Below are 12,792 nucleotides of genomic sequence, written 5' to 3' on the forward strand. Positions count from 1 at the left end.
GACGTTGCAGTCAAGCAGAATTTGTTCATTTTGGTCTTAAAAATGGCATTTCTTGTTTTGTAATAGTTTCTTCGAGTTCTGAAGTCAATGTTTTCCCGTACCGTCGCAACGGCTAACAAGTAAGTATAAGGCGTTTTATCTTTCTTTTTGTGCCGCTAGACGAACTTGCACCACTGTTAAGTCCCACAGGTCCCTGCTCCCTGCCGGTACTCACATGCGTTTTGCGTTATGCAGCACATCGAGCGTTTTGTAGGATTTTTCCGCACACTATGTTCTGTGGAGCAAGTTCGTCGACCGGCCACAGTGTATGGCATAAATTTCACTTCCTTAAATGACGCCATTTTAACTTAATTATTTTGCGCAGTTTTTTTTATTCAAAAGTGCTGTGCGCCCATAAAATTTTGGGAAAGTAGTCAAATGGGTCTTTTTTTAATAAATAAACGCACAATGACTTTCCTACAACAAAAACATTATCAGCCTGAAGGTTTCCTAAACTAGAATGGATAATAATGAGTGTGCCCTTATCAGCAGCAATTTTGATGACATGATGATTCTAATTTTTATGTAACTATTTTCTTATGTTCTCTAATTTTTTCCTGATGATTCATGCGTTAGTCAATCGGATTTCAGAATTTTCGAAAGAACCATTCTTCTGGCCTGGTCCTTTTGGTTATTTATTAAACAAGAACCAACCTCCCTGCCCGGATTTCTAATGAGAAAGACATTAATTAATTGTTCAATTTTTTGAGTGAAAAACGGAGATCTCGGATTTTTCGTTACAGGACATCTGCCAACTCAATCCATTTTTAGGAAAACATGTTGAAAAAAAGTCAAACTTTTGCAAAATGTTGGCTGAACTTTCTTTTGGGTTAAGGGATTTGGCCCGGTACATAGCACCAAATTCGTGTACATCCACGGGAACTTTCGCTGCCGCGCTTTCCCAAACACTTTTTGCATTGCTTTATGGCATTTTGTAGCCAAAAGAATTGTATACGTAGTTGGGAAATCCGTTTGCGCGCGCAACATCCGGTTGCAGAGTTATGAGGGTCGCAAAATTCCAAAAGTTTAAATGCATTCAGGTGTACCAAAAGTCTCATTATGGACCGATCCCTTTCGAATTTTGCACGTAAATGCACATAATCATGAAGATTGCTTTGGTACGGAACCAGACTTCTACGATTTTTTTCAAATTTTAAAATGAATTTTAAAATTTTTGAAATTCACTTTAAAATTCGAAAAAATTGTAGAAGTCTCGGTACGTACCAATACAATCTTCATGACTATGTGCATTTACGTGCGAAATTCGAAAGGGGTCGGTCCATAGACTTTTGGTACACCTGAATGCATTTAAACTTTTTGGAATTTTGTTACCCCCATAACTCTGCAACCGGATGTTGCGCGCGCAAACGGATTTCACAACTACGTATACAATTCTTTTGGCTACAAAATGCCTTAAAGCAATGCAAAAAGGTGTTTTGGGAGTGCGCGACAGCGAAAGTTCCCGTCAATGTACACGAATTTAGTGCTATGTACCGGGACAAATCCCTTAATAAAAACTGCTTTTTTGAATGAAACCAAAATGATATTAAACAATTGCTGGACTGATCTGGCGCATTTCAGTAAACCAAGCCACCATTTTGTAATTTGTATCCGCTTATCATTTTTTTTATGAAAGGGGAATTCAGTGTCGCACTCTACATCTCCCCTGTACTGCTGTTATGGCTGAACAGGGGTTTTCAAAGCGCTGCATTTATACCTGCACATTGATGCAAGTACTGTACATACCGCGTACGGCGCAATGATAATCAACCAAGTGCTGCAATCACTGCAGTGATACTGCAGAATTTGCATTTTGTTGTGCGTCGCACAGGCAGAATCCTTGAAGTGTGCTCAAATCTGGTTCAAAACGGCATATTTATCACTTGAAATGATTCCCGTAACCTTATTCTTCATTTTGCAACCAAAGTTGCGCAGAAGAAACCACTTTTTCGCCCGAAAATCGAAAATCAAAAGATAAACTCTCCAAACGTGAGCCAAATCACGATGCCACACCGCGCGGTGCCACCTGCGTCACGCGCCGGATGTCCACAGAATTCGTTTTTCCAACAATAATAATGTTAAACAATTCGGATTTTGATTAATAACCTCATCTCTAAAGTTTTGTTCGTTATTAATATTTCGATGGATATGCAATCCGCATTAGTAAAATGAATAAATTAATAAAATTTGCACGGTACATGTACCTGCATCAATGTGCAGGTATAAATGTGGCGAGTTTTAAAAGCCCTGTTCAGCCATGACGTGAAAGTCCGTACGGATGACTGGAGCACTAGAGGGGAGATGTAGAGTGCGACACTGAATTCCCCATATATAATGTTCCGTGGTACATTATCAGCATCATGTCCTGGTGGTAGCTGTAACACCAATTATTCATTTTACGGAATAATAATAATGCAGTTGGCCACACCGCTGCTTGAAGAGAACAACACCACTTGACAGTTCCGGTGAAATCTTTTTCGCTGTGATCGCAATTCCAAGGCGGCGGTTTGTACTTCCCTAAGTTATTTTGCAAGCCAATTCGCATTAACTAACAGCTTCGTGGCAAGTGGTCTCTGTCGCTCCGGCTATCGATACCGGTGGTTGTCGGAAATTGCATTATTGTTGCTATTGCATTCCTTGAATTTTTTATGGTTCTCAACGCTATGATCGAAAAATCAGCAGATTAAGGATATTATATTGCTGACATAAAGTTTTGACCAGCTTGGAAAATATATTTATAAACGGTGAGCAAAATCCAGTAGCGTTCATCACTTGCTAAGTTTATAAAGATTCACCGGAGATATTTGAGGTTTATTCTTTATCACGTTTCGTAGTTTTCTTTGCTTTCCACCATGAAATTGATCATCCTCGCTGGTATACTGGTTGTCGCCGCTACGAGCAGTAAGTGACCTTTGTTAGCGCTTCCGTGAGTTGATTAGTTGTCTCTGGCTTAAACCTTTCACACTCAATTTCATCCTGTTAACTGCAGTGGCTCAACCTGACCAACATCCGCAGTCCGAATGCTGTCACTTACAGAAGTACCACTTGGGCATAAATTCTACGCTGAAGGATCCCAAAAAAAAGCCGTGGCAGTAAGTTATTTCTTTTTCTCTAAGAACCAGCAGAATATTTGCGATCATCGGTAGAACGCATTTGATAATTACGAGTACGAGTATTACCGAGAGCACCACAGACATAACTTACTGTTCCCGGCTAACAATACCGTATCGGTCTCTTGCAAACCGTTTTCAAAAGATAGCGTTAGGTGAACATAAAATAAAATAGAGAGTTTTGATGATTATATTTCACTATTCTTCTTTCCTGTTCACTCAGGAATTGCATTTGTATCTTTAGAAAAATGAAAAGCAGTTGAGAAATTTCTTAGCGTGACTAGTGGCTACCCTGTATGATAGCAATTGCTTATGGTAAAACTTACAACGATAACATTCACCATGTGGCCGAAATACATTGAAACGATGTCTCATAATAACGAACATAGTTTTATTTGCTCAGTTAAAAACCTCACCGATTTTTCTTTTTGACTTTGTGCTGGCACAGATGCTAATCGTTGTGATGTGATTTTCTTTACAAACTAGTTCCGCCATCCGCGTGGGCCAGATCCTGTATGCGACCTCTATGCGCGCCTTCGAAGACATTGAACGCCACAAAGAAATCATCTCCAAGGGCGGCACCCACAACGAAACACTGCGGATCATGGATTTGACGGGCCAGATTCTCCATGCAGCCGGCTGCACCTGGAACGATGTGCACGATGTGGTGGTGCTGTTTACCGACAGCCCTGCCAACTTCACTACGACCTACGAACAAGTTAACGCTACCATGCACGAATTCTGCGACAGACCTGAAAACAACTGCTCTGGTGTAAGTTCGCTGCACATTTTTCCTTGGTACTCGTCCTTTTCATCGGTGTACCGCAGTTTCCTTGGACCGCCCATTTTCGGACTGCAAAATCTATGAAAGACAACGCCACCGTCGAATTCACAGTACAGGCTAGCAACTGCGACTGGAAAGGCGAAGGTAATGAGTAGTCGAATTCGCATTCCCGCGAGTCGACCGACTGACTTTGCCTGACATCCCGCACATTCAGTATCATGCTGTGGATTGCAGTGGCCGACCGTATTGACAAGGATAAAAGTTCACAGCCCGAATGCTGCAGCGTATCAGAGCACAGCGTATCAAAGCACATTATGGGCCCGAATCATGAGCTGGATAAGCTAATTGAAGGCTCCAACAAGCCATATCAGTAAGTTATTTCTTAGCGCCAAAATAATGTCAATGACGCAGTGACATTCAGTGGACCGTGCCAATCAGTGTTTCCCGAAAGTGGGTATGGATTACTTGCAAAATGTTTTCCCTCAGACATTTTATAGTGAAATATATAGCACGATACAGCATACCTGGTCGTTCGTTCGTAGCTTTCTTTTTGTCTTGAAACGTCAGACAGGTATACTGACTGACGAAAACTGTAATAAACTTTCGTTGACATAATATAGTTAATTATTAGATAACTTCGATAATTTGTTCCATGTTCGTTTTCCACTTCGCTTTCGCGTCTTCGATGGTAGCAGCTGAGAAATTTGTGTAACTTACAACAGTTGGCGGTGTCATCGCTTTGTTGTGATTGTTTCCGTTAATCAGAAGCGCCGTCCGTGTCGGACAGATCCTATACCTGAGCTCGGTGCGCGCCCCCGATCACGTCGTCAACGGCTTCGAAAACACCGACCGCTTGCGTAGCACGAACTTGCAAGCCGAATGGATCATGCGACAGTTGCACAATGCCCTCGAGAATTTCGGATGCAGGTGGTATAATGTTCACGATGTGACGGTGCTGGTCACCGGGGGCCCCGACGAATACCACCAAATTGACACAGCCGTGAAAGATTTCTGTAAACAACCAATCTTCCAGTGCGCTAGTGTAAGTTGATTGCAGATGTTCCTTGTTCATTCCCATTTTTTAACCGACTTATCGTAGTTACCTTGGGCTGCTCATTTGCGCACTGCTCCATCTCTCACCGGCAAGGCCACCGTTGAATTCACATTGCAAGCCAGCAACTGCCATTGGACAGAAAAGTAAGCCAGTGATTCATACGGTCTACGGATAACACAAACACCTTGGCTTTCGACCATGTACCAGCGTCGTCTGGACGTACATCCACTAAGTTACTAAGAACACCCATTCCGAATGCTTTTTTCGTTGCATGCATCAGTTTTAAACGTTGCCATAAGCGCCTTCTGTGTTCCCGCATAGATTTTGTTTCCTTTGGTTTTGCTTTCCTAATTTTCGCACTGACTGGTGTAATTTGCGGCAAGATAGGCGGGGTGTTAAACGAACAGCAATAAACGCATCGTCATAATGAATGCAAGAACTTCAGAAATTGCTCTAGGCTTTAGCCCTTCGTAGCAATTTTGTTTAAGCACCGGCTTCAGATTCTGTACTTGTGTGCCTGCTATAATAAGTTTTTACGACGACTGGAAAAAAAACTTGACTTTTTGGGCACGCCAATGTTCCGAAGTTCCTTTTTTAGGATTTTGCAAAAATTTCAGGTCGATGCGGCGTGCACGAAAAAGCACGCTGTTCGCTGCGTGAACGGCTTTTCAAAAGTGAGTTTTTTTACGTTTGCGTTTACCTGATTTGATAGCCGAGTCTTCTGACTGTGACTATTAAGCACTTCACAGTACTGCACCAACAATAACAAGCAATAGTAGGAAAAAGATGCGAGTTCACGAGAGCTTACGATTACGATCACCAAAATCGAGAAACACCAGATATCAGGGCCAGATATCAGGGCTTATATATCGTGCGGCCAGATATCAGGGCTTATATCTTAGAATATGTAGCTTTCGATATTAATGTATTTAGTCATTCTATGATCACTAAAACTTCTGCTTTCGCGCACTCCGAATCGCTTTTTTCTAATACTTTATGTCGTTCCAAAGTTAAATGATTTGTATACATTATTCTGAAACCCGTTTGCGCGCACAACATCCGGTTGCCGAGATATGGCGTACCAAAATGGGTGAAAAGTTTAAATGCATTGTTGCGTACCAAAATTGTGGTTATTATCTGATCTTCTTGAAACTTTGCTACAAGAGACACCTTGCCATATATTGGAATTGAACAATATCAGATCCACATCATTTTTTTCCGATTTTAAAATGAATTTCAAAACTTTCAAAATTCGTTTTAAAATTATGGAAAAATGCTATGAACCTACAATTAGTTCCCTTTCGACGTTATGGTCATGTGTCTTTTGCAACAAAGATTCAAGAAGACGGTTTGTCTGCTGGTTTTGTTATTGCTTCTTTATGGCAAAGTGACCAGACGAGTACAGACCAACGAGTGCCTTAAAGCAGTGTGCTCTTGAATACACTTACTAATTGACATTACCATGCTGTATTTATTGTATTATCTCTTAGATATAGTTTTGCAATGCATGGCAACATGTGCCATTGCCATATCGCATCATCTACCTGCTGTATTTCTGTCTTTGTTGTCAGTTACGCGTTAAGTAGCAAAATTTAATCGGCCGAAGCGAAGCGAAGGTCCTCTATGGTCAAGAAAACTGGAATTTTGTCTGTCCGTCGGTCACGCACTGATCTGTTTGTCGGTCACAGTAGCAGGGTCATAGTATTATTATGTTTTTATCGGACAGATTAGTGCGTGACCGACGGACAGACAAAATTCCAGTTTTCTTGACCATAGAGGACCTTCGCTTCGCTTCGGTCGATAAAAACTACTGCTGCATTTTAGTTCACATTCCAAATTTTACTGATCAGCATCACTGGGCTCGCTTCGTCGGTCTGCACACTGTCGTTAGATTATCTCATTCACTTCCTTCGATACCTGGCGTCAGCGTTTTAGTATATCATGGCCGCACACAAAACAACCAAAAATAAGGCCATACGTATTCACGTATGGCCTTATTTTTCGCTGTTTTGTGTGCGGCCAGTGGTCAGCAAGTTGAAAATTCGTGGGTCATCCTAAATTCGACAACATCATTTGCGGAGATTATAAATCTTTCAGCCAGTATTGTAATTGCGCCATCGCATTCTACGCTGGCGACATTACCGGTTACCAGTAAATTCGCCTGTGACTGGATGCCGGGTCCGAGATTATATGCGATATCGACACACAGTGTCAGGTTTTCCATAGGTTTGTCAGCATTGCAAAAATGCAGGCTTCTTATTAAACAGAATAATGCTTCGTGAACATTACTCTAGGTGTGACGACAACGGAACCTTGACCAGCTATTTGTGCCCCAATATGACCGTTTTCAATCCGATTACATTGGTCTGTGATAACATTTCCAATGTTGACTGCCAAAAGTAAGCGGTTAAACATCTAGTACTGTCTTACAACTTACAAGGGATCAAATCCTAAGTGTACAAAGTACGGACACTGGCAACGGCGATGACATTATTTTCAGGTTTTATCGGTATTTCGATTACTCCGAAGTCTACCAACGTCACCTCCCTCTCATGTCGCCAAACGTATAAGCCTTAGTAAACGGTGCCGAACCCCCCTCCGCTGCACCTGCAGCGGAACCTGTCCCGGGCAAAGCTACTGCCGCGCCCAGCTCTCCGGCACCAGCCGGCAAGGACCCGGTCAAACCTATCAAAGTCGAAGGAAAGACCGCGATTTTCGCCAAGAGTGGTCCCGCCGGGCAGCCCTCTTCCGCTACCGCTCAGTCCAACGCATCAATAATCACCCCGGCCAAGGAAGAAGCGGCACCGGCTAAGGATGCTACCATGCCAACCACCTTACCTTCATCTCCGGAATAATCTGGATGTTTGGCACACAACTATAGCATGCAAGCAGCTAGAATCATTATAGCAGCGTTAATGAGAAATGTTTATCGGAAGTTTTTTCTATTTTCTCTTGGAAGTCAGTTGCTGAAAATGTAGTTTGACAAAAAGCGTGTTCTGATATTTCTATCAACTAAATAAGTTGCCACTGTTACCGCTACCGGCGCCACGCATACGTTAATTATCTCAGCAATCTCACTCCGCATTAAACTGCTCAACAATCAGTATTCACGGATACGCTGGCTGTCAATTAGGCCGAACACCTTTTTTTAATCAGCCGCAGCATGTTTGTGTTTGACTTGTGCTGAATCATTATGACCCGCGGCAATACGGCGGGGTGCAAAACGTGGCAGTGGCACCTGCCACTGGCACTTTGGCAAGCGATAAAACCTGGAGACTCTGTCAACAGACAAGCGATAAAAGCTGGCAGATGCCAGAAACAATATGGCGATAGATACATCTAGGTGCGGATGTCGTTACTGCATATACCTGACAGCGTGAAAGTGGGGAGAAAAGTTAAAAGCGTTCTGCAAAATTGCCTGATAACAAACATCATCGCGCCAGGTGTCATCCAGAAGCCGAGCACGGGGTTTCGGTCGTGAGCTGCGATCATCGGATTTCGGAGCACAAAAAACAAAGGTAATGTTAAGGTTTAGTGGAGTGACCCACTTCGACTCAAATAATTCCAGGAAAACATAAGATATCTGTTGTCTTTGTGTCCCGATTCGCATTGCCGATCTGCCTCATGCTTGGCATGGTACTACCGGTAATTTGTAATTTGTACTTAGCACGTACTACTAATTATTGATGATACATGCCTGTGAATGTTCTGGCTACGCCATTGTGCATGTACAGCGGAACCATTTGGTGGCGGTGACAATGAAAGAACACCACGATTTACATGGAATGTGAGGATATAAACAGCCGCCATGCATATGTGCAATTGTTAACAGTGCATTTGTTAAGGGAAGTGGGCCGGTACATGGTACCAAATACGTGTACATGCAATAAACCTTTCGCGCACTCCCAACCACACTTTTGTTTCGGTTTATGACGTTTTTGAAGCAAGAAGATTTGCATACAGTGGCGTGAAAACCGTTTGCGCGAGCAACATCCGGTTCGGGGGTTATGGCTGTTAGAACATTCCAAAAAGTTTGAATGCGTTCAGGTGTACCAAAAGTCTCATTACGGACCGATCTCCCTCGAATTTTGCACGAAAATGCACATAACCACGAAGAACGTTTTTACACCAATCCACTGTTCTAGCATGTTTTTCAAATTTTAAAATGAATTTCAAAACTTTAAAATTCATTTTAAAATTTGAAAAAAAATTATGGAAGTCTGAATCGGTGTAAAAACGATCTTCATGGTTATGTGCATTTACTTGAAAAATTTGAGGGAGATCGGTCCATAATGAGACTTTTGGTACACGTGAACGCGTTTAAACTTTTTGGAATTTTCTAACAGCCATAACGTCCTAACCGGATGTTGCGCGTATAAACGGTACGCCTGTGTATACAAATCTTCTGGCTACAGAATGCTATAAGCCTAAACAAAAAAGTGTTTGGGAGTGCGCGAAAGTAAACGTTTTCGCGAATATACACGAATTTGGTACCATATATCGGGCCACTTCCCTTAACAATGCATATGTGCATTTGGTGGCGGTAACCGATGAACGGACATCACATTTTCCATTAACACTGAACATAAAGGGACCTTCTCTACGCTTCGGTCAACAAGCTGCTGATAAACTACACCGCCTCCGATGGAACCGGCGATAAGTCATTGTTGCAGCGATTCTACCGTTCGAATTGTCCAACGAAAGGGCGCTCATGTGATATGCTGATGAAGGACGGTTCGACTAAACGATTCTGCTGCTTCGCTTCCGCTGTGCCCAAAACGCCCCGGGCAATGCCAAACGGGTTTCAGCAATAACCCACGACATCTGGCGCCGGTACGCGTGATACAGCGAGTGTTTGATAAGGTCACGGCTGTGCATGCGAGCTGGGCGCTGGTGTAGGCAGTAGTGCTCGCCCATGGATCTATGCCAGGTATCTATCTGATGGTCGTTTTGACTATTGTATTTCCCTTTTTGTCCGAAGAATTTCAGCCAGGTAGACGGCAAAAAAAGTACGTACCGTTGAGTTATCTAAACTGCCTTGTACATTGATAATACTATTATATTCCAGGGGTAGGTTCCTAATTGGGCTAATTTTACCTAAAGAATTGCCTGAACAGAAAATAGTACTTGGGCAGATCAAGCATTTACCAGTAAGGCTATCGTTTGAAAGAAAACGAAAATTTCCTGATTTCAAGCCGCGTGATGTACCTTGGCTAATAAACAAATGTATCTAATGTACCTTAGCTGTTACTATGATCCAAAGTCTATACTTAATTGAGTGCTAACTAAATACATCTTCAATAAGCCATGCTCCGCAGTGACTTCGCATTGTACTTGATACTGTCACGCTCATTCACTACAATAAAAAAGGCTTTACTATGACTGCTCTACTTCATGATATGATTTGCGCTAAACCTTGGTCGTCAATTACAGTCCCTATACTTAGTGCGTCACTGACTGGTTATTGCATGGCCGACAGGTTAGTGCGTGACCTATAAGTTATTGTAACCAAAAGACAGACAAAAGTCCCATTTTCTGAACATGGAGGACCTTCGCTTCCGTCGACAATGACGCTTCTTATGTCTCAATTCATCTTATTGTGTTTCTTGCTAATAAACCCGATTCATGCATAAATTCAGAACGTAAACTCAAAAGCAAGTTAGTAACCAAGCAGAAACAAAAATGGCGCTTATGCAACATTTAAAACGATGATATGTGGCGGAAAAGGATGCGCAGTAAGCGTTTGTAGTAATTTAGTGGATGTCTTTTGAGACGAAGCTGACACATGTTGGAAAGGCAAGCCAACCTCGTTTATCACCTGAACTAATGACCCTCCGGCTTCCAGTCGCAGTAACTGGCCTGTACTGAGAATTCCACCCAGGCGTCACCGGCAAGAAGCGGAGCAGAGCGCATATGGGCAGCCCAAGGAAACTACGGTACATTAGTTAAAAGCAGGGATGACAATGGTAAACATGCAATAAACGTACACCAGAGCAGTTGTTTTCAGGTTTAGCGCAGAATTTTTTCATGGCAATTTCAATGATGGGGAAATCTTCGGGGCCGCCGGTGACTAGAGCCGTCACATCGTGCACATTGCTCCATTTGCAGCCGGCTTCATTGAGGATCTGGCCGGTTAGTTTCATGATCTGCAAAGCTTGACTGTAGGTTCTGTACTGGTCGGAGATTGTGCGGTTGGCCAAAGAGGTGAAGCCGCGCACCGAGGTCACATAGAGGATTTGGCCGACACGGACGGCATACCTGATTAACAGGAAAATTACAGCCCAAAAAATACGGTCAGTATCTGCACAGTTAAAAAGTCAGAGGTAATAATCCGTAAGGTACAACATTATCAGCAAATATAATTATGAACACTATTTCAGAACACTACGTTATTTCGTCAACATACTGTTCGAGAACTACTATAAAGTTATAAACAACTGCTACAGTACCCGGTAATCACGCCCAGTGTGAAAAGCCACACAAATTTCTAAAAGATTAGCAATCTAATATTTATTGTAGCGCGGAACGATTTTCTGAATGAACAACGGAGAAAAATAGTTTTACATGGGGCGATCGGCACCATTGTTTAATGTCGGCTGATTCATAAGAATTTTAATGTGCCACTCAACCAGTCTGGCGGACCGACAGAATGACAACAACCATCTAAACTACTTGCTTTGTTTTGCTGTCAACACCTATCTGATTGAAAATAATTTCAGCGCGATCTCTTTAGTAGTCCCGTTGACTATTGCATAAGTACAGTGATTACAGTTCCGTGATCATAACTGCTTGGTTGGCACTTGATGCTAAGAAAACAGCTTACTGCCATGGCTTTTTCGGATCTTTAGGTGGCGCCACTATCGGTGAAATCGGGACCGTGTACTTCCGTGCGCTACAGCATTCGGACTGAGGGCTGTGATCCAGGTCTGCAGCCACTGCAATCCATAGCATCATACTGAATGTGCATGAAATCAGCCAAAGAAAATCGGTCTACTCGCGAAAGTGCGACATCAACAAAGGTCACTTACTGCTCATAGCTGCGACAATCAGCAGACCAGCGAGAAGAATTTGTTTCATGGTGAAAACTAGGAAAGCTACAAAATGCGACTGAAAGTTTTGTTAAATACCTGAAGTAGAACATAGAAAATGGTTTCAACTTTCAACTGATGGAAAATACTGGATTTGGCAAAGCGTTTATAAATGCATTTTCCAAGTTGATAAAAAAATTATGTCAGCAAAAGAATATCCTGCAACTGCTGAGCTTTGGTTCCATTGCTGAGAATCTTCGAAAAGTCACGAAACACAATACCAAGAGTAATATCAATTCCGATAACCACTTCGAAAATTTTCCGGTATGGGTAGCCGGAACGATATAGACCAGACGCCTGGAATTCGCTGGGCTGTTGTAAATGAGCTCATGAAATAGCAGACGCAAGTACTAACCGCCACCGCGAATAAGTGATAACGATATCACCGAAGTTTTCAAGTGGTGTTGTTCTCAGTAAGCAGGCTTGTGACCAGTTTCATTAGAATGGTTCCGTAAAAATAGGTATGACTGGTGCAACACTTATTTTTGGGTCTGATATTGATATTGATAATGTGTGCAGAAATAATAGGTAATAAAGTAAATTAGCGATTCCAAACAAAGCAAAGGAAGCACTACTCGGTCGGTTGCAGTTTAAACCAAGAGCGGATTAATTTCTCGGTTTCTAACAATGTCTTCGGTTTACATACATAAATCGATCATCATATTTTGAAAGCAGTACTAGAAAAAACATTTTTCAGTACCGTGGCTGCTGTCGCAG

The 12,792-nt window shown here is 42.4% G+C and overlaps 2 protein-coding genes across 2 annotated transcripts; one reads left to right on the forward strand and one right to left on the reverse strand.

Annotated features, from left to right (window-relative positions):
- The first annotated feature begins 2,823 nt into the window (after positions 1 to 2,823).
- Positions 2,824 to 5,370, forward strand: LOC129596900 (uncharacterized). The gene is made up of 7 exons (XM_055494301.1): positions 2,824 to 2,940; positions 3,029 to 3,131; positions 3,636 to 3,921; positions 3,978 to 4,077; positions 4,168 to 4,303; positions 4,699 to 4,975; positions 5,033 to 5,370. The coding sequence occupies exons 1-7, from the start codon at positions 2,892 to 2,894 to the stop codon at positions 5,132 to 5,134; spliced, it is 1,053 nt and encodes a 350-aa protein (XP_055350276.1). The 5' UTR covers positions 2,824 to 2,891; the 3' UTR covers positions 5,135 to 5,370.
- Positions 5,371 to 10,709: 5,339 nt separating this feature from the next.
- On the reverse strand, positions 10,710 to 12,144 carry LOC129596905 (uncharacterized). Its single transcript, XM_055494307.1, has 4 exons — positions 12,016 to 12,144; positions 11,811 to 11,922; positions 10,975 to 11,245; positions 10,710 to 10,918 (listed from the first exon to the last, which is right to left on the reverse strand). The coding sequence occupies exons 1-4, from the start codon at positions 12,062 to 12,064 to the stop codon at positions 10,811 to 10,813; spliced, it is 540 nt and encodes a 179-aa protein (XP_055350282.1). The 5' UTR covers positions 12,065 to 12,144; the 3' UTR covers positions 10,710 to 10,810.
- Between the last annotated feature and the right edge of the window lie 648 nt (positions 12,145 to 12,792).

The sequence above is a fragment of the Paramacrobiotus metropolitanus genome, unplaced genomic scaffold (assembly GCF_019649055.1).
Source record: "Paramacrobiotus metropolitanus isolate TYO unplaced genomic scaffold, Prichtersi_v1.0 Parri_scaffold0000097, whole genome shotgun sequence".
Classification (NCBI taxonomy): Eukaryota; Metazoa; Tardigrada; class Eutardigrada; order Parachela; family Macrobiotidae; genus Paramacrobiotus; species Paramacrobiotus metropolitanus.

Excerpts from the sequence above, each read along its gene's own strand:
- LOC129596905 (XM_055494307.1), bottom strand. The coding sequence starts at position 12,064 with ATGAAACAAATTCTTCTCGCTGGTCTGCTGATTGTCGCAGCTATGAGC. Across the intron at positions 11,923-12,015 it reads GATTGTCGCAGCTATGAGCA|TGGCTGCAGACCTGGATCAC; the intron begins GTAAGTGACCTT and ends TATGGATTGCAG. Across the intron at positions 11,246-11,810 it reads GATCCGAAAAAGCCATGGCA|GTATGCCGTCCGTGTCGGCC; the intron begins GTAAGCTGTTTT and ends CCTGTTAATCAG.
- LOC129596900 (XM_055494301.1), top strand. The coding sequence starts at position 2,892 with ATGAAATTGATCATCCTCGCTGGTATACTGGTTGTCGCCGCTACGAGC. Across the intron at positions 3,132-3,635 it reads CCCAAAAAAAAGCCGTGGCA|TTCCGCCATCCGCGTGGGCC; the intron begins GTAAGTTATTTC and ends TTTACAAACTAG. Across the intron at positions 4,078-4,167 it reads CTGCGACTGGAAAGGCGAAG|TGGCCGACCGTATTGACAAG; the intron begins GTAATGAGTAGT and ends TGTGGATTGCAG.